The following is a 23,056-nucleotide window of genomic DNA, read 5'->3' as shown; positions in this document are numbered from 1 at the left end:
AATCACCTTACCACTCAAACCTTACCTATAAATAACCTCTGACATCTGCCCTCTTTCTCTCTTCTCCTTGCCAGTCTTTGTCTTTCAAAACAAAGTAGAGTATATTAATTTGATACAGAGAACACAAATAGTGTCTAGGGATCAAACAGACATAGTAGAGGAGGCTACAATGCTTGGTAAGAAATATACTCATTATCTTGCCCATGTAATTGTAACCCCTCTGTACAGTATTTTCACAATAAAAATATATATATATTAAAAAAAAAAACAGACATAGTAACACCACTGTTGTGCCACTCTGCCCATTACCTGGACATCAAATTACCACTCCCAATTTACCTTCCTCTAAACCAGTAATTGGTTCCTACCTACTGACCTACTAGATTTAAGAACTAAAACTTAAAAAAAAAAAAAACTAAAACTTCTTCAAAACATTTCCCCTTAAATCTCATGGCCATGGACTGAACTATGCTCTCAGAATTCAGAATACTTTTCCTCTGCTGATTTCTTGGCTATCCTATCTCATCTTACTCTTATTTTATGTGTAGCACAATTCTTCCTATGACTTGTTTTATTAATAGCTACAATGTGAAATGTCATCTATTATCGTACAGACTAAAACTCTGCAAATACTATGGCATGTCAGCACAAAGTAAAAACTCAGTAAAAGGGGGCTGGAAAGGCAGCTCAGTGGTAGAGTGCCTGCCTTGCATGCATGAGGCCCTGGGTTCGATTCCTTAGCACCACATTAAACAGAAAAAGCGGGAAGTGGCTCTGTGGCTCAAATGGTAGAGTACCAGCCTTGAGCTAAAGAGCTCAGGGACAACGCCCAGACCCAGAGTTCAGGCCCCACAACCGACCAAAAAAAACACCTCAGTAAAAGGTTCCTGAATAGAAAAACTAAATACAATGTTTAAAAACTCTTTTTGGAGGGCTGGGAAGGTGGCTCAATGGTAGAGTGCTTACCTTGCATGCCTGAGGCCCTGGGTTCAATTCCTCAGCACCACATAAGCAAAAAGAAAAAAGCTGGAAGTGGCGCTGTGGCTCAAGTGGTAAAGCGCTAGCCTTGAGCTGAAGAGCTGAGGGACAGTGCCCAGGCCCAGAGTTCAGGCCCCACGACCGGACCCAAAAAAAAAAAAACCCCTCTTTTTGGAGACATAGTTGAAATCTAGGAATCTCTATCAAGCTCATTATGTTTTGAATCCAAAACCCAGATGACTTAAATGTTTAGTATGAGGACACCAGACCTTCAAATCCTATGAAAATGCAAGATAGTATAATGCTTTTGGGGGATAATCTGGTAGTTTACTCAGAAGATTTAACATAAAGTAATAATATGAGCCAACAATTTCACCCTTAGATATGTATCCAAGAGAAATAAAAACTTATGACCGAAGACTAAGAGTAAATGGTTAGCATAGATAAGATAGTAGGTTCAATCCCCAGCACTACATACATGCAATAAAAAGTATTTCTCCTCATAAACATCACTCCTATACAACCACTACAACTTTTCATAGGGATCATAACACATAAACTTATTTTCAGCTATTACCAAATCTGTTGCTAAATCTAAAAGACTCTGAAAACAAAACTACAATTGTATCCAAAAAAGTTCCATTTATTTTTCAGAATCCCAAATTGGAACGACCTTGAGATCCTCCCCTTTCCACCTCCTGAGTACTAGGATTGCAGGCATGGCTACCATACCCAGGTTTCACAGAATATTTTTCAAAGTGAATATCCATCACTGGTTTGTAACATGGATAACTTCCAAATTATTCAATGGTAAGTTTAAGTACTCCAACTGTGTCAAATCCTAGTGGCTCATGTCTATAATCCTAGCTAGTTAAGAGTAAGGGTAAGATAGCAGTTTGAAGCCAGCCAGGACAGAAGTCTGTATAAGGCACTTAATCTTCAATTAACCTACTAAAAGCCAAAACTCGATGTGTGGTTCAAGTGTTAGACCATCAGACTTGAGCAAAAAAGCCAAGCAAAATGTGAATTTTTGAACTCAAGACCCAGTACCAAAACAAACCAAAAAAAAGTATTCCAAGTTTAATAAATTAATGTTGTACATGTTATGAATTTTAAAAAATTACTAAATAGATTACAGTTGAGAAGCACATTGCATTCAATATTCAACACCTCTCCAAAAGGAGTCTAATATACTAACCTGCAGTGATATACTGTGCTGAAGCCATTTCCCCAGAAGCTCTCAAGGCACCTGCATACCTAGGGACATCAAGAAATAAGATAGTCATTTTTAAACTCAAATATGAGAAGAAATCAGTTTTTCTAAAACCCTCAACTATAAGTTTCTCAGAGTATTTTTCCTCTTCTAGTTTTGCTCATTTAAACATTATAAGGATTTAAAAAAAAAAAAAAACAAAGTAAAAATGCTTAAGTCAAACTTCACATATTACCAGGCAGTAGTAGTGTGTGTACATTCTACATGTCTGTTCTAATGACTAAAATGATAAAGTTTGATAAAACCCAACAATGGCAAAAACATAAAACCAAAACTACTAATACATTAAAATAAAAAACAAAGACGGATAAATCTCAACTTTTCACTGAGTAAAACAGGCCAAACTAAAAATACCAACTCTATGATTTAACTTAAAATCCAAAATACAACTAGTATGTTCTACTGTACTTATAGCCACTGTAATACAGTGTAGTGTAAAAATCCATTATAATCTATGTACTTTCTCATAAATATCTGACAACTATTTACTTTAGAGAAATTTAGAAATCCTCAGAGATATTCTTTTTTTTTATTTTTTTTTTATTTTTTATTTTTTATTTTTTATTTTTTTTCTCAGAGCTATTCTTTCATGTTTTTGTGTGATTCTTCTGTCTTCTATTAAATTCAATGAAAGCATTTTGCAAGCCACTTAAGAACTGGAAGCAGCACTGTGGCTCAAGTGGTAGAGCACTAGCCTTGAGCTGAAGAGCTGAGGGACAGCACCCAGGCCCAGAGTTCAAGCCCCATGACTGACAAAAAACAAAAACAAAAAAATGATAATATATGTATCAAGACAGTTGTTATAGCCAGGCACAAGGGCTCACACTTGTAATCCTTTCTACTTGGGAGGTCCAAAGTCAGCTCATACATACCCCCCAAATCCTTTCTCAACTAATAGCTGGATGTGGTAGTGGGCAACTGTTTTCCCAACTACCTGGAAGGCTGAGATGGGGAACACTGAAGAGGTTCCAAGTCAGATGGGCAGAAAAGTCCAAGACTCTATCCTCTACAGAAGAAGCTGGGCATGATGGGGTTTGGCTGTAATCTCAGACAACAGAGCCTAAAACTTGGTCCAAGTGAATGCCTGGGCAGGAAACAAGACCTTATCTCAAAAAAAGTTCATGGCTGGGATGCAGCTCAGTGGCAAAGCGCTTGCCTAGCAAGAGCAACGTCCTGGGTTCGATCCCCAGTACCAAAAAAGAAAAGACAAAAAAAAATACAGTTAAAAAAAAAATACTAAGTTCAAAAAGGGAAAAATTGAAGACAGCTATTCCTACTTTTGTTTGTTTTCTTATATTTCATAAAATAAATAAGTAAATAAACAACTACAATATAGATCCTTACTAATATTTTAATATTTGAATAGGCCGTTAACAAGCTGGCAGAAATAATAAATCGCAAAGATTTTAAAATTAATAGAAAGAAGGCTAATGCGCAAGATTTAAGAAAGAAAAGGAAAATAGAAAATTACAGCTGGAACTTAACCAAGAGAGAGAAAAATTCAACCAAATGGTAGTGAAACATCAGAAGGAACTGAACGACATGCAGGCAGTAAGGGAGGGAGGGAGGAAGGGAGGGAGGGGGAGAGAGAGAGAGAGAGTACTGAATGACATGCAGGCGGTAAGGGCGCGCATACGTGCGTGCGTGCGTGCGTGCGTGCGTGCGTGCGTGCGTGCGTGCGTGCGTGCGTGTGTGTGTGTGTGTGTGTGTGTGTGTGTATACTAGGATTAAATCAGTATTACTGTATATAGCTTATTACCTATTTTGTTTATATTGGACCTTTTTTTTGGGGGGGGTCTGGTCGTGGGGCCTGAACTCTGGGCCTGGGTGCTGTCCCTCAGCTCTTCAGCTCAAGGCTAGCACTCTACCACTTGAGCCACAGTGCCACATCTGGCTTTTTTCTTTTTTGCTTATGTGGTGCTGAGGAATCGAACCCAGGGCCTCAGGTATGCAAGGCAAGCACTCTACCACTGAGCCACCTTCCCAGCCCCTGTATTGGATTTTCTTTACTAAAAGTTTTTTGTTTTTTTTTTAAGGGCTGATTATTTCTTTTCTTCATTTTGGTCAGAGACCAGGACTCAAACTCAGTACCTAATGCTTTGGCTCATTGGCTAGTGCTCTACCAACTGAGCCATGCTTCCAACCCTATATTTTAATTTATACTGCACAGTTTTATCATTATTACTCTAATATGAATGTTTTATTTCTAAAACTAAAAAGATGCTCTGTTGCCTTATAGTTATTATAGCTTGATTACTTATTTGCATTTGTTAATTCTTAATACTGGAAATTATTTGAATTTGATTATACTGATATTTTTCAAAACTAGCAATTGGTAGAGGAATGTACACATAAGAATGAGCTTCAGATCAGAAATGGAAAGGAGACAATATATTTTAAATTCTCCTCTAGCTTAAGACAATTTACCTTCCCATGATAGCCACTGCCTTATAGCATTATTAATATTGTAAGAATATTTGTTTCATTGCATCCTGTAAGTATGTATTCATCCAAAGTAAAATTATAATAGTGTTAACCCCCTTCTGTGCAATACAAAGACTGAATATTGGTGTTGTTTTAATAAATATTTATGCTCATGAAAATAAAAGTAAAATTCATGAAAAAAAAAAAGAATGAGCTTCAGATGCAGCTGGCAAGCAAAGAGAGTGATATTGAACAGCTAAACTATTGAACAGCTAAACTATTGGACCTTTCGGATTCTACTAGTGTTGCTAGTTTCCCTAGTGCTGATGAAACTGATGGAAACCTTCCAGGTAAACAAAAAATTCTATTCTTTCAGTCCAAATTTGCTTTGATATACAGAAATTACTTTTTTATTTAGTCTTCTTTTTTTTTTTTTTTTTTGTCGGTCGTGGGTCTTGAACTCTGGGCCTGGGCGCTGTCCCTCAGCTCTTCAGCTCAAGGCGAGCGCTCTACCACTTGAGCTACAGCGCCACTTCCGGTTTTTCTGGTGGTTTATTGGAGATAGGAGTCTCACGGTCTCTCCTGCCCGGGCTGGCTTTGAACCGCGATCCTCAGATCTCAGCCTCCTGAGTAGCTAGGATTACAGGCGTGAGCCACCGGCGCCCGGCTTTTTATTTAGTCTTCTATCTCTAGTCATTTAGTGCAAGGATTTTTAAGGAGAAATTTTGATAGTCAAAATCTATCATGGTGTTCAATATTAGGAGCATTTTTTTGGGGGGTCCGGTCATGGGGCCTGAACTCTGGGCCTGGGCGCTGTCCCTCAGCTCTTCAGCTTCCGGCTTTTTTCTTTTTGCTTATGTGGTGCTGAGGAATCGAACCCAGGGCCTCAGGCATGCAAGACAAGCGCTCTACCACTGAGCCACCTTCCCAGCCCCTAGGAGCATTTTATAGAATACAACAGTCAAAAGCAATTTTAGGTTATTATTAAAATGGATGTAAGAATCTGTATTATAGGAAGTGATGCAGTGGCTCAAGTGGTAGAGTGCTAGCTGAAGAGCAGAAGGACAGCACCCAGGCCCAGAGTTCAGGCCCCATGACTGATAAAAAAAACAAAAATAATAATCTGTATTACAATAGAAACACAAAAAGAAGTTTAATAAACTCATTTCAAGCTGCCTAAATCCATGGTGAAACTCCATATTCCAACCTCTCATATTTGTAAAGAAATTGTGCCCGGTGCTGGTGGCTCATGCCTATAATCCTAGCTTCTCAGGAGGCTGAGATCTGAGGATCAAAGTTCAAAGCCATCCCTGGGCAGAAAAGTCCATGAGACTCTTATCTCCAATAAACCACCAGAAAACCAGAAGTGGCACTGTAGCTCAAGTGGTAGAGCACTAGCCTTGAGCTGAAGAACTGAAGGACAGCATTCAGGCCAAAGTTCAAGCCCCATGACCGATAAAAAAAAAAAGGGCTGGAGATGTGACAGTGGAGCACCTGTGACTGGACAGTTGAGTTCCTGTCTAGCACAAATGAAATCTATAGGGCTTAAACTTACCCAGGAACACTCCCTACTACCATGACCATTATTACAAACACTCCTCAAAACAGTAATGAAAACAAAAAGGGCCAAGAGTATGGAATCAAGTTACTTCTTTACATTCATGGATTCATTCATTCATTCATTCATGACTTTTTGAGAAAGGGAATCAATATATTCCAGGCTAGCCTGAAAACTACTATGGAATACAGGCTGTCCTTGGATTCATTATCTTTCTGCCTAAAACTCTAAAGATATATATATACAAACATGTATATAGATATATACACACACACATATATACACATATACACATGGCTAAAAGTGGATGAAAGATGTAGGAAGTGACTACCACTAAGTAAGAGGCTTGAGGGGTAAAGCTATTCTACCAAACACTTGAAAATCGGTGAATCAGTATGCTCAAAAGCAAAATACTACTAATTACCTAAGAAGGAGTTACCCAAAGATTTAAATCACCCAAAGATTTAAATAATTCCTCCTTAATCTTACCTTTTAAGGGCATCTTTGAGTTCAGGCACAGAGCGAATACACTGCACTGTAGCATTCATGTAACAAGTGTTACCAAGGTTTGTCAATCCACATGGTAATTCCATCTGATTTTTTAAAAAAGAGAATAATTTATAATTTGTATAATTTATAATTTATAAAATGACATGGCAAATATAAATCACTAAAGTTCACACTTTCAGTCTGGAACCATTTACCTCCCCCTACCAATTTATATTCCACTTTCACCCTAACGTAGTGTTTCAATCCCCTCAAAAACACATTTCCCTCGCATCATACTGGCAATAATTCTACTTTAGTTCATTTCTTGAAAATAATAGGACAATTATCAGTTCTGCTTTTCTGCAAGCTTAAGAAGGGCATGAAAATCTGCATAATAGAAACACTTCATAGAAAACCCAAAACAACAAAAAAATTAAAGCATTCAGGAGGCTGAAGCAAAAGGATTATATATTTGAAGTCAGCTTAGACTACAAAGTGTGTCATAAAAAACTAAACAGGGCCTGGGAAGATGGCTTATTGGTAGACTGCTTACCTTGCATGCATGAGGCCCTGGGTTTGATTCCACAGCACCACATAAGTAGAAAAAAAAGCGGAAGTGGCGCTGTGGCTCAAGTGGTAGAGCACTAGCCTTGAGCTGAAGAGCTGAGGAACAGTGCCCAGGCCCAGAGTTCAAGCCCCAGGACCGACCAAAAAAAAAAAAAACTAAACAGAATTACACAAAGTAGGAGCTCCAGGCATGAGCCAATAGCTCTTGTAATCCTAAGAACTGAGTATCAAGGTTAGAAGCAGCCAAAAGCCAAAAGTGGAGTTGTGGTTCCAATTGTTGAATGTAAATTATGAATAAAAAAAGAGTAAGCCAGGAAGCTGAGATCTGAAGATCATGGTACAAAGACAGACCAGTCAGGAAAGTCCATGAGACTCTTATCTCCAATTAACCACCAGAAAACCAGAAGTGGTGTTGTGGCTCAAGTAGTAGAGTGCTTGCTTTGAGCTAAAGAGCACAGGGACAATGCCCAGGCCCAGAGTTCAAGCCCCACAACAGAAAAAAAAAAAAAAAAGGTAAGCAAGAGCAAAGAGATCCTGAGTTCAAGCCCCAGTACTGACACAAAAAGGAGGTATTATAGTATTTAAGTGCTAGACGTTAAAAAAGTAAATGAATAAGTTTTGTTTGTTTAAAAGATATGTGTTGGCCAGTTTCTAAAATTAGTTTGCATTTACACTCAGGGTAGAAGTTGGGACACAGTTCAGTTACAGAGTACTTGCCCAGCATGTTCAAAGGCCTGGGTTTGTTCCCCATCATCAAAAAAAAAAAAAAAAATCAATCAAAAAAACCTCCAGGATAAACTAAGATTTTAAGAAGTGAAATATCCAAGCATTAAATTACTTTGATCTTCTTTTCTCATTAAAAATGGCAAATTTTTCAATAGTGCTATCAGCAAGATAATTTACTAGGTAATTTATATTAAATTTGTGTCTGTGTGCACATCTTATCCTCATCTTTTAAATCAAGTTAGTCTAAAATATAGTTTTGAGACTTTAGAGTACAAGCCCTGAGTTATGCACTTATACATTAATAAATTTACTTAAAATTTAGAACAGTAATAATTAAAATTTACAGTCAAAAAATGTCATTTAGGATTAAGTAGAAAGGCTCTCTTAAGCTAATTTCAAAAACAAAACAATTCTATTAACTTAAAAACATACATTTTAATACAAACAATTGAAAGAAAATATTTAGATGCTATTTTCTTTCTTTTTTTTTTTTTGCCGGTCATGGGGCCTGACCTCTGGGGCCTGGGCGCTGTCCCTCAGCTCTTCAGCTCAAGGCTAGCACTCTACCACTTGAACCACAGCACCACTTCTGGCTTTTTCTGCTTATGTGGTGCTGAGGAATCGAACCCAGGGCCTAATGCATGCAAGGCAAGCACTCTACCACTGAGCCACTTTCCCAGCCCTTAGATGCTATTTTCTGAAAGATATTTTAACCAAAGTTCTTAATAAAGCAGTAAAGAAGCATAAAATTTGATATATCTTACAGCAGATGCTAACTGTTCTTCGGTCATGTCTTCTACGAAGACAGTTTTAGCTGAAGGTTCCTCTGGAAGAGCATCTGCTGACCCCATCATTAGCACAGTCATACCCTATTTTTAAAAGAAGTCATGAAAATCCCTAAAAGTTAATGCTTTTTATGTCCAAAAAAGGAGACAAAAAGAACACTATATTGTAAGACAAAAAAGGAAATCCATAGAAACCAGATTCACAGTTACCTAGGGGTAGAGGTGGGTAGAGGGACTTTAAATAAGCCCAACTTTCTTTCTGAGGTAGTGATAATATTCTAACATTAGATTGTAATGAGTTCCAAAGCTCTGTAAATATACTTGAATAAATTATCACTAAACTTAAAAAGTTAAAATATATGGGATGGCTTCTTGGGTTCTAGGAGTGACCTATTTATCTATAAAAGGGCACATGAGAATGTGGAAGAGTGAATCTTGGTTGTGGTGACTTATGGAAATAGGTAATTTTACTATATATAAATTACACCCAAAGCTGAAAGTATATGTGTGTGTGTGTGTGTTTATGTATGTATGTATATTGTCATAAAATGATATTTACATTATTAGAGGGGAAACAATTCTTCAAATTATCATTAACACTTAGCAATATTATCTCTATGAATATCTACTGTGTAATTATGAGTTGTTTTCATTTGAAGAGAAGTACTTTCAGAGCAATGAAATATCCATAATTGGAAAACATTAAGTTATAAATGTAGAATAGACAGGCACCAGTGGCATGCCTATTATCCTAGCTACTAACATGATTTGAAGTCAGCCAGGGCAGGAAAGTCTATGAGACTCATATCTCTAATTTACCTCATTTAAAAAGCAGGGATTATGCAGGGTGTCGGTGGCTGGCTCACGCCTGTAATCTAGCTACTCAAGAGGCTGAGATTTGAGGATTGCGGTTCAAAGCCAGCCTGGGCAGGAAAGTTCGTGAAACTCTTATCTCCAATAACCACCAGAAAACTGGAAGTGGCACTGTAGCTTAAGGGGTAGAGCGCTAGCCTTGAGCTGAAGAGCTGAGGAACAGCACTCAGGCCCAGAGTTCAAGGCCCACAACCAACAAAAAAAAAAAAAGCAGGGAGTAGAACTGTGGCTCCAGTGATAATGAGCTAACCTTGAGCAAAAAAAGTTCAGGAACAGAGGCCAGGCCCTATGCTCAAGTCCCAAAACCAGCACCAAAAAAAAAAAAAAAAAGAGAAACAAACAAGCTCATTTCAAAATTCTATACATTAAATGAACACATATATTCATATATACATGTAAATATTCCATTCAGTAGAAAATCAATGAAGATTAATAATCTTAAATGTCTAATGTATTTTTTTTCTTGTTGGTCACGAGGCTTGAACTCAGCATCCTAGGCGCTGACCCCAAGCTTTTTCTATAAATTTGAACCTCAGTTCCACTTCTGGTTTCTGGTGGTTAACTGACAATAAGAGCCCCAAAGACTTTCCTGCCCAGGCTGGCTTCAAATCTCGAACTTCAGATCTAATTAGCATCCTGAGTAGCTAGGATTACAGGGGTGAGCCATCGGTATCCAGCTTAAATGTCTAATCTTGATGTGTAAATACCATCTTATTCTCTTGCCCAACATATTCTATTACTTTGGCTTATGAGTAATCTTCTCTGAATATTCATTATAAGTTTTTGTGTAGACAAACTGTTTTCTTACCTATCTCTTGCTTAGGTTGATAGGAATGGATTGCTCAGTCATGTTTTAATTGTTTTAACATTTTAAGAAACTTACAAACTATGTTTCAGATGGAAAACACAAATGCAAGAGATAAAGGAAACTGTAGGGCCAGAAGTAGACTTTTTTTTTCAAATTCTTTATTATGATTAAGTGATTACATAATTTCCCAAATTTTACAGTAGACATTTTAAAAAGGGAATGAAGGACAAAGGCATGGGTCAAGTTGTAGCACTAGCTGTGAGCAAAACAACCCAACCAATAATTGTCCCCCTTCTAACAAAAAAAAAAGGGCGGGGTGAGGGGCAAGGAATAATAACTATAGCAGATTTTTTGCCTGTAATCCTAGCCACTCAGGAGGCTGTGATATGAGGACTGTGGTCTGAAGTGAGCCCCGCAGGAAAGTCTATGAGACTCTTTTCTCCAATTAACCACCAAAAAAACAGAAGTGGAGCTGTGATTCAAAGTGGTAAAGTGAAAAAAAAGCTCAGAGACAGGGCTCTGGCCCTGAGTTCAAGCCCTACAACTCCCCCTCCAAAAAAAAAAAAAAAAATTCAGGCAGGGGCTAAGAAGATGGCTCATTGGTAGAGTGTTTGCCTCACATGCATGACGCCCTGGGTTTGATTCTTCAGAACGACATTAGCAGAAAAAGCAGGAAGTGGCACTGTGGCTCAAATAGTAGAGCAGTAGCCTTGAGCTGAAGAGCTGAGGGACAGCGCCCCGGCCCAGAGTTCCAACCCCATGACCACCCCCAAAAAAAAAAAAAAAAAATTCAAGCAGAGTGTTGGTGGCTAATGCTATAATCCTAGCTACTCAAGAGGCTGAGATCTCTAGGATAATAGCTCAAAGTCAGCCTACACACACACAAAAAAAGTCAGTGAGATTCCATTTCTAAAATTCCAGCAAAAAGTCTGGAAGGAGAAGTGACTGAAGTGATCAAGCCAAGCAAAATGCAAGGCTCTAAATTCAAATCATGGTAATGGCAATAAATAAATAAATAAATAAACAAATAAATAAATAAAAACAGGTAAGGATTATAATTAGAAAATCTTAAGATCAAAAGTTCCATCTTAATACCTACATCAAATTCAATAACTTTCAACCTATTACCTTTTCTTTCTGCCCACAAATTCTATGGGATCATAGTAAAACAGTATTAAGCTATCCCAAAGACAGCCGTCTAAATAACCAATTATTGCTAGATGCTTGTAGTTCCAGATATTCAGGAGGCTGAGATCTAAGATTTGAAGTTCGAAACCCAGGCAGACAAGTCCATGAAACTCCAATCTCCAGTCTCCAACTAACCACCAAATGTCTCAAGTGGAATTGTGGCTAAAGTGGTAGAACAGTAGCCTTGAGTAAAAACTAGGGATGGCACCCAGATCCTGAATTCAAGACTCAGAATTGGTACAAAAATAAATAAAAAGCAAGAAGTAAAACTGTGGCTCAAGTGACAGAGTGCCAGCCTTGAATGGGGGGTGAAGGGAGGGGCAGTGGCCTAGCATGCGCACATACATGCACACACAGAACAAAACAGTCAAAGAGGATGCCAACAATGAACAGTGAGAAAACTGAGATAAGAAAAAATACCAAATACCCAATAAGAGTAAACATTAAAAGAAATAATATGTCAATGAAAAAACTATCAAGCTCTCCTTAGGATTAGTTTTTTTTTTTTTTTTGAAACTTTCTTTGTGCCTGTCCTAAGGCTTCAACTCAGGGCGTGGGTGCTGTCCCGGAACATTTTTGTTCATGACTAGTGCTCTACCACTTAAGCAACAAATCCATTTTGGCTTTTCTGTAGCTAATTAGAGATAAAAGTCTCACAGGCTTTCTGCTCAGGCTGGCTTTAAACCATGATCCTCAGATCTCAGCCTCCCGAGTAGCTAAAATAACAGGTGTGAGCCACTGGTGCCTGACTGTAATGTTGGGGGAGAAGGAGAAAAAGAGAGAAACAACCTAAGATAGAGAAAATGGAAGAGGGGGGGAGAAACCTAAATATATACAAGGACATGACAAGAATTTGAAACTAGAAAAATTTTAAATTACTGTAAGATATGACAAGACAGTTTATTACTGTAATGGTATTATTTCTAGGCTTTACAATGATTCAACATGCAATAAATTTATATCCAAGACAATAACTCTTCTCCTTATGCTGGTGCCCACCCCTACCCTTAATGATCTTCCTTTTATTTTCTTGGCCATCTTTATATTCTTTTTTCATTTTCTTTTAGTCTTGATACCACATAGCAAAAAACATGAGCAATTTGTCTTTCTCAGTCTGCCCTATTTTGCTTACCATAATAATCTCCAGTTCCATCCATTTTTCCTACAAATGAATTTCTTTCTTCTTCATGGCTAATACTCAATATACAATTGTGTACATGTATCATATCTCTTTAATCATTCATCAGTTGATGGACACCTAAACTAGTTTCCTATCTTAATTATTATAATTATTAATTATTATTATAGTGCTACAGTAAATACAAGTGTGCATACTAGCCTTGGATATGTATACTTTTTTATTTTTATTTTTTTGGTCGGTTGTGGGGCTTGAACTCTGGGCCTGGGCGCTGTCCCTCAGCTCTTCAGCTCAAGGCGAGCGCTCTACCACTGGAGCTACAGCGCCACTTCCAGCTTTCTGGTAGTCTTATTGGAGATAGGAGTCTCACGGTCTCTCCTGCCCGGGCTGGCTTTGAACTGCGATCCTCGGATCTCAGCCTCCTGAGTAGCTAGGATTATAGGCGTGAGCCACCAGCGCCCGGCGTGGATATGTATATTTTTAAGCCATTTGGAATTTACTTTTTTGTGACAATTAGATTATACTATATTAAATAAACACTCTTGATATTTACAGTTTTTTGTGGGGTTTTTTTGCCAGTCCTGGAGCTTGAACTTGGGGCCTGGGCAGTAAGTCACATTCCCAGCCCTACAGTTTTTTTTTGTTTTGTTTTATTTTTTTTGGGGGGGGGGTCCGGTCGTGGGGCCTGAACTCGGCCTAAGCGCTGTCCCTCAGCTCTTCAGCTCAAGGCTTAGCACTCTACCACTTGAGCCACAGCGCCACTTCCGGCTTTTTTCTTTTCGCTTATGTGGTGCTGAGGAATTGAACCCAGGACCTCAGACATGCAAGGCAAGCGCTCTACCACTGAGCCACCTTCCCAGCCCCCAGTTTTTTTTTTAATTATGATTTATTTAATGACTTTTTTGTCTGTTTATGTGATACTGAGGAATCTAACCCAGAACCTCAAGCATGCTAGGTAAACACTCTACCTCTAAGCCACAATCCCAGCACTGATACTTACAGTTTTAATTTTGATGTTTCCCCAATCATCGTCCTAGTTGAAAAACAAAAGATATTTAAGCACCTTTGCAAATGTACTCATATGTTTTATATTATTCTGAACAAAATAAAATACTTCTAATGCATTCTCACAAGAAAAAATCCAAACATCATAGATAACTGAATGATTGTTTTATGTTTTGAAATAGGCACGATAACCATTAGCAAATAAAAATATTTCAAATGCTACATTAACTCTAAAACACATCTGTGCTGTTTTCACTATTTTGTAATAACACACAATGAAAATGCAGATTAACTTTACCTTCAATGTTCCTCCTTTCACCATAACTTTCTGTCTTGCCGGCTGGACTCCAGTCAGTGCAAAAAGCTGAGCCTTGAACACCATTGGCGGTTCATCAGTATTCAATTCTACACCTTCAAATTTCTCCTTTCCCCATTTTACCGTAACTGCAAAACAAACCATAATGCTTTTCATTTATAAAATAAGACTTTAGACTTAGAAAAATCTTAAGGGATCAATTACTAGGCTAGTCCTTTCTTTGGCCAGTCCTGGGGCTTGAACTCAGGGCCTGGGCACTGTCCCTAAGCTTCTTTTGCTGAAGGCTAGCACTCTACCATGTGAGCCACAGCCACCACTTACAGCCTTTTCAATTTATGTGGTACTAAGGAATCGAACCCAGGGCTTCATGCATCCTAGACAAACACTCTCCCACTAGCCATATCCCCAGCCACTAGGCTAGTTCTTGAAAGTCCAACTGTGCGGTTGATTTTTCTATGTGCTTGTCTAACCAGGGCTAGAGATAAGGTTCAGATGGTAGAGCACATGTTTGGCATGCTTCAAAGCACTAGGTTCATTCCCAATATCAGCCTTCCATCCTCCAAAAAAGTCCATCTAATCAAGAATAGTATGCATGCAATAGATGCTGAATAAAAATCTACTACATGTAATTCAACTTACTAGATAAAGGAACCAAAATTAAAAGGAAACTGATTGATTTATTAATATCACAAACTGGATGATAAATATCTAACTCTTCAAAATCCCATTCCGATATTCTCTGCAAACTTCAGTGCTCATGCCAAACTACCTGTAAGAATAGTTTATAGAACTCATACTGTGATCAATCATTCAATTAATAAACTAAAACAGAGGAAAGAAAGAAAAATCCTAGGGGAATAAGGATTAAATCTTAAGGAAATAAAGATTAAAGAAATGTTATAATTGAGAACAGATTAAAAGAAGTATTATAATTCTGAAGTATATGAAAGGTATTGCAGTCATTCTCTCCCTAGAGAGGAACTGCTTTCAGTCTATCAAGTGTATCTTTCCAATAAACTTTCCTATCATTGTCACTACTCTGAGTCTTGTAATGAATTTTCTCACCAGAGCCTGAGGTTGACAGTTACACTGACTTCCAGTAACAAGTTAGAAAATAAGTGTTTTACAATTGCTCCTGTTTATAATCATCTGTGGGGAATCCTACTCTGCTGTCCTACTTACTGTTATCTGCCTGGTCTCAACCTACTAATTGTTTACTTTGTCCTTAAGCACAACCACAGCTGATCATGATCCCCAAAACAGGAGCCTTCTACACTGTCCAAGACCCAAGATCGTGGCTGTCCCCATTGACAGTGCAAGGGCAACAGAGTTACCACCTATACTAGCAGAAAGCATCCAAAGGCTGACTTACTACTTGAAAACTTTCTACTGCCTGAAAGACTTCAGGGTCTCAAGTCAATGAAGGGGGAATGAAGGTAGAAGCTAGCCATGAAATGGAGGATAAGATCACAAGGTCCCAGAGATAACATCACAAAATTCTCCAAACAGCCTCCCCACCCCGACACCTATGAAATCACGAAATGTCACAAAGTAGACTCTCCTAAGGATTAATAATAGGCTTCATTCCAGCTAAAGGTAAGTCAACAAAGAGATCTTACCAGACTTGTAAAACAGCACTAGAGATCAAACATAACTCAGTAAACCTCCTTGAACCTTGGGACAAGGATGTTGTCTGTACATTGGTCCTGGGAAGAAGTAAGCTGTTCTCGGTAAAAAAAAATAATCTCTTTCTATCCTTAGAGATGACAATTTTCCATCTGCTCCTAAGCAGCATCTGACTCCAAGATATATTTAAATCATTTAGAAATATATTGCAACACTAATAGCTCATGTCTGTACTCCTAACTACTCAGAAGACTAAGATATGAAGATTTGCGGTTTGAAGCCAGTCTGAGCATCAAAGTCCTTGAGATTCTTATCCTCAGCCAGCAAAAAGCTGGAGGTGGAGATGTGGCTCAAAGTGGTAGGACACTAACCCTGAGCAAAAAAAAAACCTCAGGGAGGCGGGCATCGGTGGCTCATGCCTGTAATCCTAGCTACTCAGGAGGCTGAGATCTGATGATCGCAGTTCAAAGCCAGCCCCGGCAGGAAAGTCCCAGGAAAGTCCACAAAACTCCAATAAACCACCAGAAAACCGGAACTGGGCTGTAGCTCAAATGGTAGCGTGCTAGCCTTGAGCTGAAGAGCTGAGGGACAGCACTCAGGCCCAGAGTTCAAGCCCCACGACCAACCAAAAAAAAAAAAAAAAAAAAACACCTCAGGGACAATACATGGGCCCAGAGTTCAAGCAAGCGGGTGTGCATCAGTGGCTCACAACTGTAATCCTAGCTACTCAGAAGACTAAGATGTGAGGAGTAAGGTTTGAAGCTAGCCTTCGCAGGAAAGTCCATGAAACTCTTATCCCTGATTAACCACTAGAAAAACCAGAGGTGGCACTATGGCTCAAAGTAGTAGAGCACTAGCCTTGAGAGCAAGAGCACAGGAACAGTGTCCAGGCCCTATATTCAACCCCCACTAGAATGGCTGTTTACTTTGAGACAGGGTCTCACCAGGTAGACCAGACTGGTCTCAAGCTCATGATCCTCAGGCCTCTCAGTCTCTCAAAGATTGGGATCACAAGCATGTAACACTATGCTTAGCTTTTAAGAAAAAATGGTTTAAAATAAAAACCTAGAAAACAATAAATGTTGCTATGGATGTGGAAAAACATGTTATGCACTGCTAGTTAAGAATATGGAAAACAGTACCTGCTGCTGTGGAAATAGTACAGGGTTTCCTCAGAATATTAAATATAGGGGCTGGACATAGCTCAAGGGGGAGAACACTTGTCTAGCAAGCATAAAGTCCTGAGTTCAAACCTCACTACCACCAAAAATAAATAGAAGTATTCATAATAGCCAAGTTACAGAAACAGCCCAAATGCCCTTGCTCTATAATGGACACATGGAACAAAAAAATGCATGTATATATAGGTACCATACACACAAGGGAATTTTATTCCTCTATTTGCAGGGAAATGGATGGATCTAGGGGAAAAAGAAAAAGAAATCACACTGAGCAAAGTAAGCCATGCCCAAAAGACAAAGAGTACATATTTTTTCACCTAGATAAACACATACAGGGGTATTTGCACATATACATGACTAAGTTGACTCCAATATATGCAAGAGTGAAATTCCTTTATAAACTCTTTGAACAACTAACAGACAATTTAACCAAATGCACAGTAGGAAAATAACAGGTTTTGAACTGGGGAGAGGGTAATGAAAGCTGAGTAGATAAATGGAAAACCAGATCCAATACTCAATGTACACAGGTGAAATAATACTCAACATACACAATGTACACACATGAAAAATGAAATGGGAAACTCCATGTGATTGGTATAGAAAGGGGTAGGTAGGAAGGGGAGGGAGTATGATAGAAGAGGTGACTCTGATCAGGATGAACCTTAAGTGAGTATATTAAATTGTTAAATTGTAACCCTCTTAGACAACCAATCATATACAGATAAAGAAATTATTTTATATAATAGAATATGGCTGTATCTTACAGACATTATGTGAAGTGAGATAAGCTAGTCATAGAAGAACCAATACCATGTGACTCCATTTATAAGAGTTATCCAAAGTAGTCAAATTTACAGACACAAAGAAAATGTTGGTTACCAATAGGTAGGATAAAGCAGAAATGACAGTTCTGCTTAATGGACAGTTTTAGACTGAGATCATGAAAAGTGATGGTTGTAAAAAAAAAAAAAAAAAAGATGACAGTGATAGTTGTAAAAAAAAAACAACTTACATATTCTTAATTACACAAAACTGTACACTTAAAAACAATTTAAGATAGTGCCTGCCAGGAGCTGTGGCACATGCCTATAATCTGAGCTAACTATTCAGAATGCTGAGTCAAGAGTTGGCTGCTTGAACCTAGGAATTCAAACCAGCCCAAATATACTCAGACCCAGTCAAAAAAAAGGAAGAAAAAAAATGTCAGTCCCATAAAACAGTCTCACTTCTGAAATTTTAAAGTAGTAAGAAACCCAAGGATAGCCAGTTTTGCTGAACCTTGAGAGTTAGGGAAAGCTAATAGACAATGTTCAAACCCCTGTACCAGCACCAAAAACAAATTCTAATTTCCAAATTTTGAGGTAAGAATTTGAAAACCCAGACTTCAAATCATAATTTTGTCATTATTTTAATAAATGTGTTCCATATTCATTTAATATAAGCACAGTACTGAGCATTAGGAAATCTCAAGACAAAGTGATGAGGAGGGGATTATAATTAACAATGTAATTACTATAAATAATATAAATAATACAGGAGCAAACAAATTTCTTTGGGGAGGGGACAGGATAAATTGGGGAATTGAGACAAGATAATGTTATGTAGCCCAGGTTGGTCTGGAATTCAGGAGTCTCCTATCTCAACCTTTTTTATTTTTTTTGAGTGGTCTTGGGTCTTGAACTCTGGGCCTGCGCACTGTCCCTGAGCTCTTCAGTTCAAAGCAAGCACTCCACCACTTGAGCCACAGCACCACTTCTGGTTTCCTGGTGGTTAATTGGAGATAAGAGTCTCATGGACTTTCCTTGCCCAGGCCGGCTTTGAACTAAGATCCTCAGATCTCAGCCTCCTGAATAGCTAGGATTACAGGGGTGAGCCACCAGCACCTGGCTATGTCTCAACCTCTTGAATGCTGAAATTACAAGGAAACACTACACCAACTAGGAAGATTTCTTGGAAGAAGTGATATTATGTGAATTATGACTATCAACTTTGAATTAAGTCTTACAGAAAAAATAAAGTGTTAGCAAGAAAATAAAAGTATTTCAAAAACAGATAAGAAAAACATTCAATAAGCGGGTGCTAGTGACTCACTCCTATGATTCTAGCTACTCAGGAGACTTTGATCTGAGAATCGAAAATCAAAGCCAGACTGGGCAGAAAAGTCCATGAGCCTCTTATCTCCAACTAACCACCAAAAAGTAGAGCTGTGGTGAAAGCGGTTAAGCATTAGCCTTGAACAAAAAGGCTCAGAGTTCAAGCCTCTGGACCAGAGGGGACACAGTCACTCAGAATACATTCAATAATCTTTTTGTTGTTGCTAGTCCTGAGGTTTGAACTCTGAGCCTGGGTATTGCTCCTGAGCTTTTGTGGCCACTTGAGCCACAGCTCCATTTCAGGCTTTCTGTGATTAACTGGAGCAAAGATTCTTATGAATGCTCCTGCCTAGGCTAACTTTGAACTTGATCCTCAGATCTCAACTATCCAAGTTGCTAGAATTACAGGCGTGAGCCACCAGTGCCCAGCTTTGTTCAATAATCTTTACTGCATATATCCTTAATTATTTAAGATGTAGGTACTTTTCTGTTAAAATGTATGAAATAGTAAACTATCTTTTTTTTTTTTGTTGGTTGTGGGGGCTGAACTCTGGGCCTGGGCGCTGTCCCTCAGCTCTTCAGCTCAAGGCTAGCAGCCTACCACTTGAGCCACAGCGCCACTTCTGGATTTTTTCTGCTTTTGTGGTGCTGAGGAATCAAACCCAGGGCCTCATGCATGTAAGGCAAGCACTCTACCATTGAGCCAATTTCCCAGCCTTTCATTTTTTTTTTAATGGTGGGCTTGGGCTCTGAACTCAGGACCTTGCTCCTATCAGTTGTAACATACCACCAGCCTCTCCACTTTAATAAAAGGCCTTTTTTACTAACTCTGACAATTCAAATTGTTAATAGAGAAATGTCAAAGGAAGGGGATCTTAAAAACTACTCCAATATTTTCAATTCGGAGAATGAAGAAATGATCTGATGGAATATTTAAGACAGATGTCAATTTTTTTTTTTTAATTGGCAGTGGGGCTTGAACTCTGGGCCTGAGCGTTGACCCTGCACTCTTCAGCTCAAGGTAAGTGCTCTACTTACTTGAGCCACAGTGCCACTTCCCGTTTTCTGGTGGTTAATTGGAGACAAGAGTCTCACGGACTTTTCTGCCAAGACTGGCTTTGAGCAGTGATCCTCAGAGCTCAGCCTCCTGTGTAGCTAGGATTACAGGCGAGCCACTACCTGGCAGATCTCAATTTTTAAGAGAAACCTTAGGTGACTGGCAGCAACAAAGAGGTTGGTTTGGCTGTATGTGTGTGACTGTACCACTGTCTTTATTAGCATACAATTTCTTTATTGCCATTATTTAACGTCCCTTCAGTTCTATATTGCATATGGAATATTTCAAGAACCATTCAACTGTTCATTGCTACAGCTTTAAACAAAAAAAAAAAAGGCAGGCAATCATTAAAACACTAGATTCACAACTCTAAACCATCAAGAATCCACCCTCCTGTGAGTGGGTATTACTCTTTGAAAACGATGAACCTTCAACACAGGAATGACATACAGCGGTGGTAAATGAATCAATCCCACATCCATCGCTAACTGGGGCCACTGTACACACTTTAGGTGCCATTTTGAGTAAGGCTGAGGAACAGTGAAGCACACCAAGTAAAGATATCGTGATCGCTGCCACCTCGGACAGCCATCCAACAAATGATCCCGGTCCAAAGCCAATCAAAACTAAACGATATCGGTCGTTACTTCAATTCATCTACCTCTCACAACAATACGCTTTCCAACACAGAAGCTTAATACAATGTATAATGAAATAAAAAACGAAAACCAAACCACCACCACCACCCCAAAAAAAGGAATGCTTTGCAATCTGTTTTGGGGATACAAGTGAAACTCGGGGTAGGAAAGGCGCGATAGAGCCGAATTCTACCAGGGGTGAGCGAAGGGCAGCTACCGAGGGCAACCTCAGTCCCCGCTCTCTCCAGCCCAGTCCTCCTTTCGCCCTCGTGCCAGTTATCAGCAACCAGACCTACAGCCGGGTCTCCCGGGACCCGGAACACACCCTCACCTTTCTCAGCCCACCAGGGTGAACGACCCCAAACTATTCTGCAGAGTCACGACTCCAAGCTGCTTCCCCACGCCCACTCAGGTTCCCACCCGCCGGGCGGCGCCGCGGGAAGGCGGCGGTGTCGGGAAGCCCACCCTGGAGGGAGCGGAGGTGCCAGGGTGGCTCCGGCGGCCGCCGCTCGGCTCGGTCTCCGGGCCCGAGCCCGGCGCGTGCCGCTGGAGGCCTGGCCTACGCGGAGGCCTAGCGTCGGCAGGGAAAACGCGGCCCGAAGCGAGGACGGAGCTCACCGGAGTACAGAGGCATGGCGGAACTCGAGGGGAGGCAGCGGTGTAGGAGGCTCGGCCTGGCAAGGGCGGGGAGGGGACTAGAAAGAGCTGGTGGCGGCAGAGGAGGAGAACGCGCGGCGACGGTGGTACTGGCGGTGGCGGCGGCACGGATGCGACGAGTCTCATTCAAACCGGCCACTGGAGATGACGCAGCAGCTCTGGGTTCGCCTGCCGGGCTACTGCAGGGAGGAGGCGCTGTGGGGGGGGGGGAAGAGGCGGAGCCTGGAAAGTGGCGAGAGGCCGGGAAGGGGGCGGGGCCTGCACGGGGGCCGGAGAGTGGTGGGCGGGGCGAAGGGACCCGCGCGGCCAGAGCCGCTGCAGTCAGTGCGCGCTTGCGCAGTGTACGCCACAGCCTCCCGCCACGTGGTCGCAGCACGGCCCCGCCTGACCACGGCTGGAACGTGAACTGGGTATCCTGCTGGTTGACTTCTAAACTAATTTCGGCTTTCAAAGATAGTGTATCAGCCGGACATCGGTGGCCCTTTCCGGTCATCCTAGCTACTCAGGAATCTGAGATCTGAGTATTATGGTTCGAAACTAGTCCGGACAGGAAAGTCTGTGACACTATTACCTCCAATTAACCCAGCAAAAAGCCTGGAGTAGAGCTGTAGCTCAAGTGGTAGAGGGCTAACCTGAAGGGGGAAAAAAGCTCAGGGACAGCACCCAGGCCCTGAGTTCAAGCCCCTACCCAAAAAGGTATTGAGCACTGGAACTAAGTACATAAAATAAGTGATTGTAGACTGACCTGTTTTGAATCTCAGCTATTCCTTATGATCTAACTTTATGACCCAGTCTGAGCCCGTTTATCTACAAACTGAAGATGATAATAATACATTATTCTTAGGATTCAATAGATTATGTCTACTGATTACATATTATATGCAATAAATTATACCTATTAAATGTCATGTCACAAAGACTTGAAAGGGGTTTTGTAGGGTGCAGTTGGATTAGCAAGCTATAGCTATGTATCTTTAATGATGCCTCACATATCATATCTATGGGATGTGGTTGATAAAGCCAGAGCAGGGGGCCTGAAGATTGAAGCATGCAAACGCAAATCATCCACTCTGATTGATTGCACAAGGTGTATTGCCTTCAAGAGCTTTCATTGCACTTCTATTTCTTCAACATGTCTACCCCCCACTACTAGAACAGGAATGCTAGTTGTCAGGCACGGTTATTATCTGATGCTGTGAGAACTAGAGGTCAAAGCAACATATTTTAACCTTGCTCACTCAGTAAATGACCAAGAGTCTTTTCAGCGCGCACACATACACACACACACAAATACACACCGTTGTTATGTCTCCCAGACATAACAAACACAAGAATAAGGCTATAGAACCACCCTAGCAACTGAAAAAATTGCATAAAAAGAAATTCACATCTGGCAGCAGTGTCTCACTATAATTCTAACTACTGAGGTGGCTGAGACCTGAGAATCATTATTTGAAGCCAGCTCCAGCAGATAAATTCATCAGACTCAGAGATGTTTCTGCCCAGGCTGACTTCAAATTGCCTTCTGGGTCTCAGACTCCTGAGTAGCTAGGGTTATGGGCATAAGCCAACAGTATTTGGCTATCAATTTCAATCTTAAAAGTGTTGACAATACTACATTGATCTGGAGATACTAAAAGAGATTTATTCATTGCCTTTTCCAGATGCTAGAT

The 23,056-nt window shown here is 40.0% G+C and overlaps 1 protein-coding gene across 2 annotated transcripts in view; it reads right to left on the bottom strand.

Annotated features, from left to right (window-relative positions):
- Usp14 (ubiquitin specific peptidase 14) overlaps positions 1-21,540 on the bottom strand; it is a 35,764-nt gene extending 14,224 nt beyond the window's left edge. The window contains exons 1-6 of one of the 2 annotated variants that reach the window (XM_070029468.1): positions 21,345-21,540; positions 14,111-14,256; positions 13,808-13,840; positions 8,780-8,884; positions 6,723-6,826; positions 2,177-2,235 (exon numbers count right to left, since the gene is read on the bottom strand). In XM_070029468.1, the coding sequence (XP_069885569.1) occupies positions 2,177-2,235; positions 6,723-6,826; positions 8,780-8,884; positions 13,808-13,840; positions 14,111-14,256; positions 21,345-21,360 (463 nt within the window). In that variant the 5' untranslated portion in view covers positions 21,361-21,540. The remainder of the gene's footprint in view (positions 1-2,176; positions 2,236-6,722; positions 6,827-8,779; positions 8,885-13,807; positions 13,841-14,110; positions 14,257-21,344) is intronic. The other variant, XM_070029469.1, reaches the window with a different exon arrangement.
- Between the last annotated feature and the right edge of the window lie 1,516 nt (positions 21,541-23,056).

The sequence above is a fragment of the Dipodomys merriami genome, unplaced genomic scaffold (assembly GCF_024711535.1).
Source record: "Dipodomys merriami isolate MVZ:Mamm:240054 unplaced genomic scaffold, mDipMer1.0.p SCAF_2, whole genome shotgun sequence".
Classification (NCBI taxonomy): domain Eukaryota; kingdom Metazoa; phylum Chordata; class Mammalia; order Rodentia; family Heteromyidae; genus Dipodomys; species Dipodomys merriami.
The sequence above is the reverse complement of the archived record's forward strand: the minus strand, read 5'-3'. Positions and strand labels throughout refer to the sequence as shown.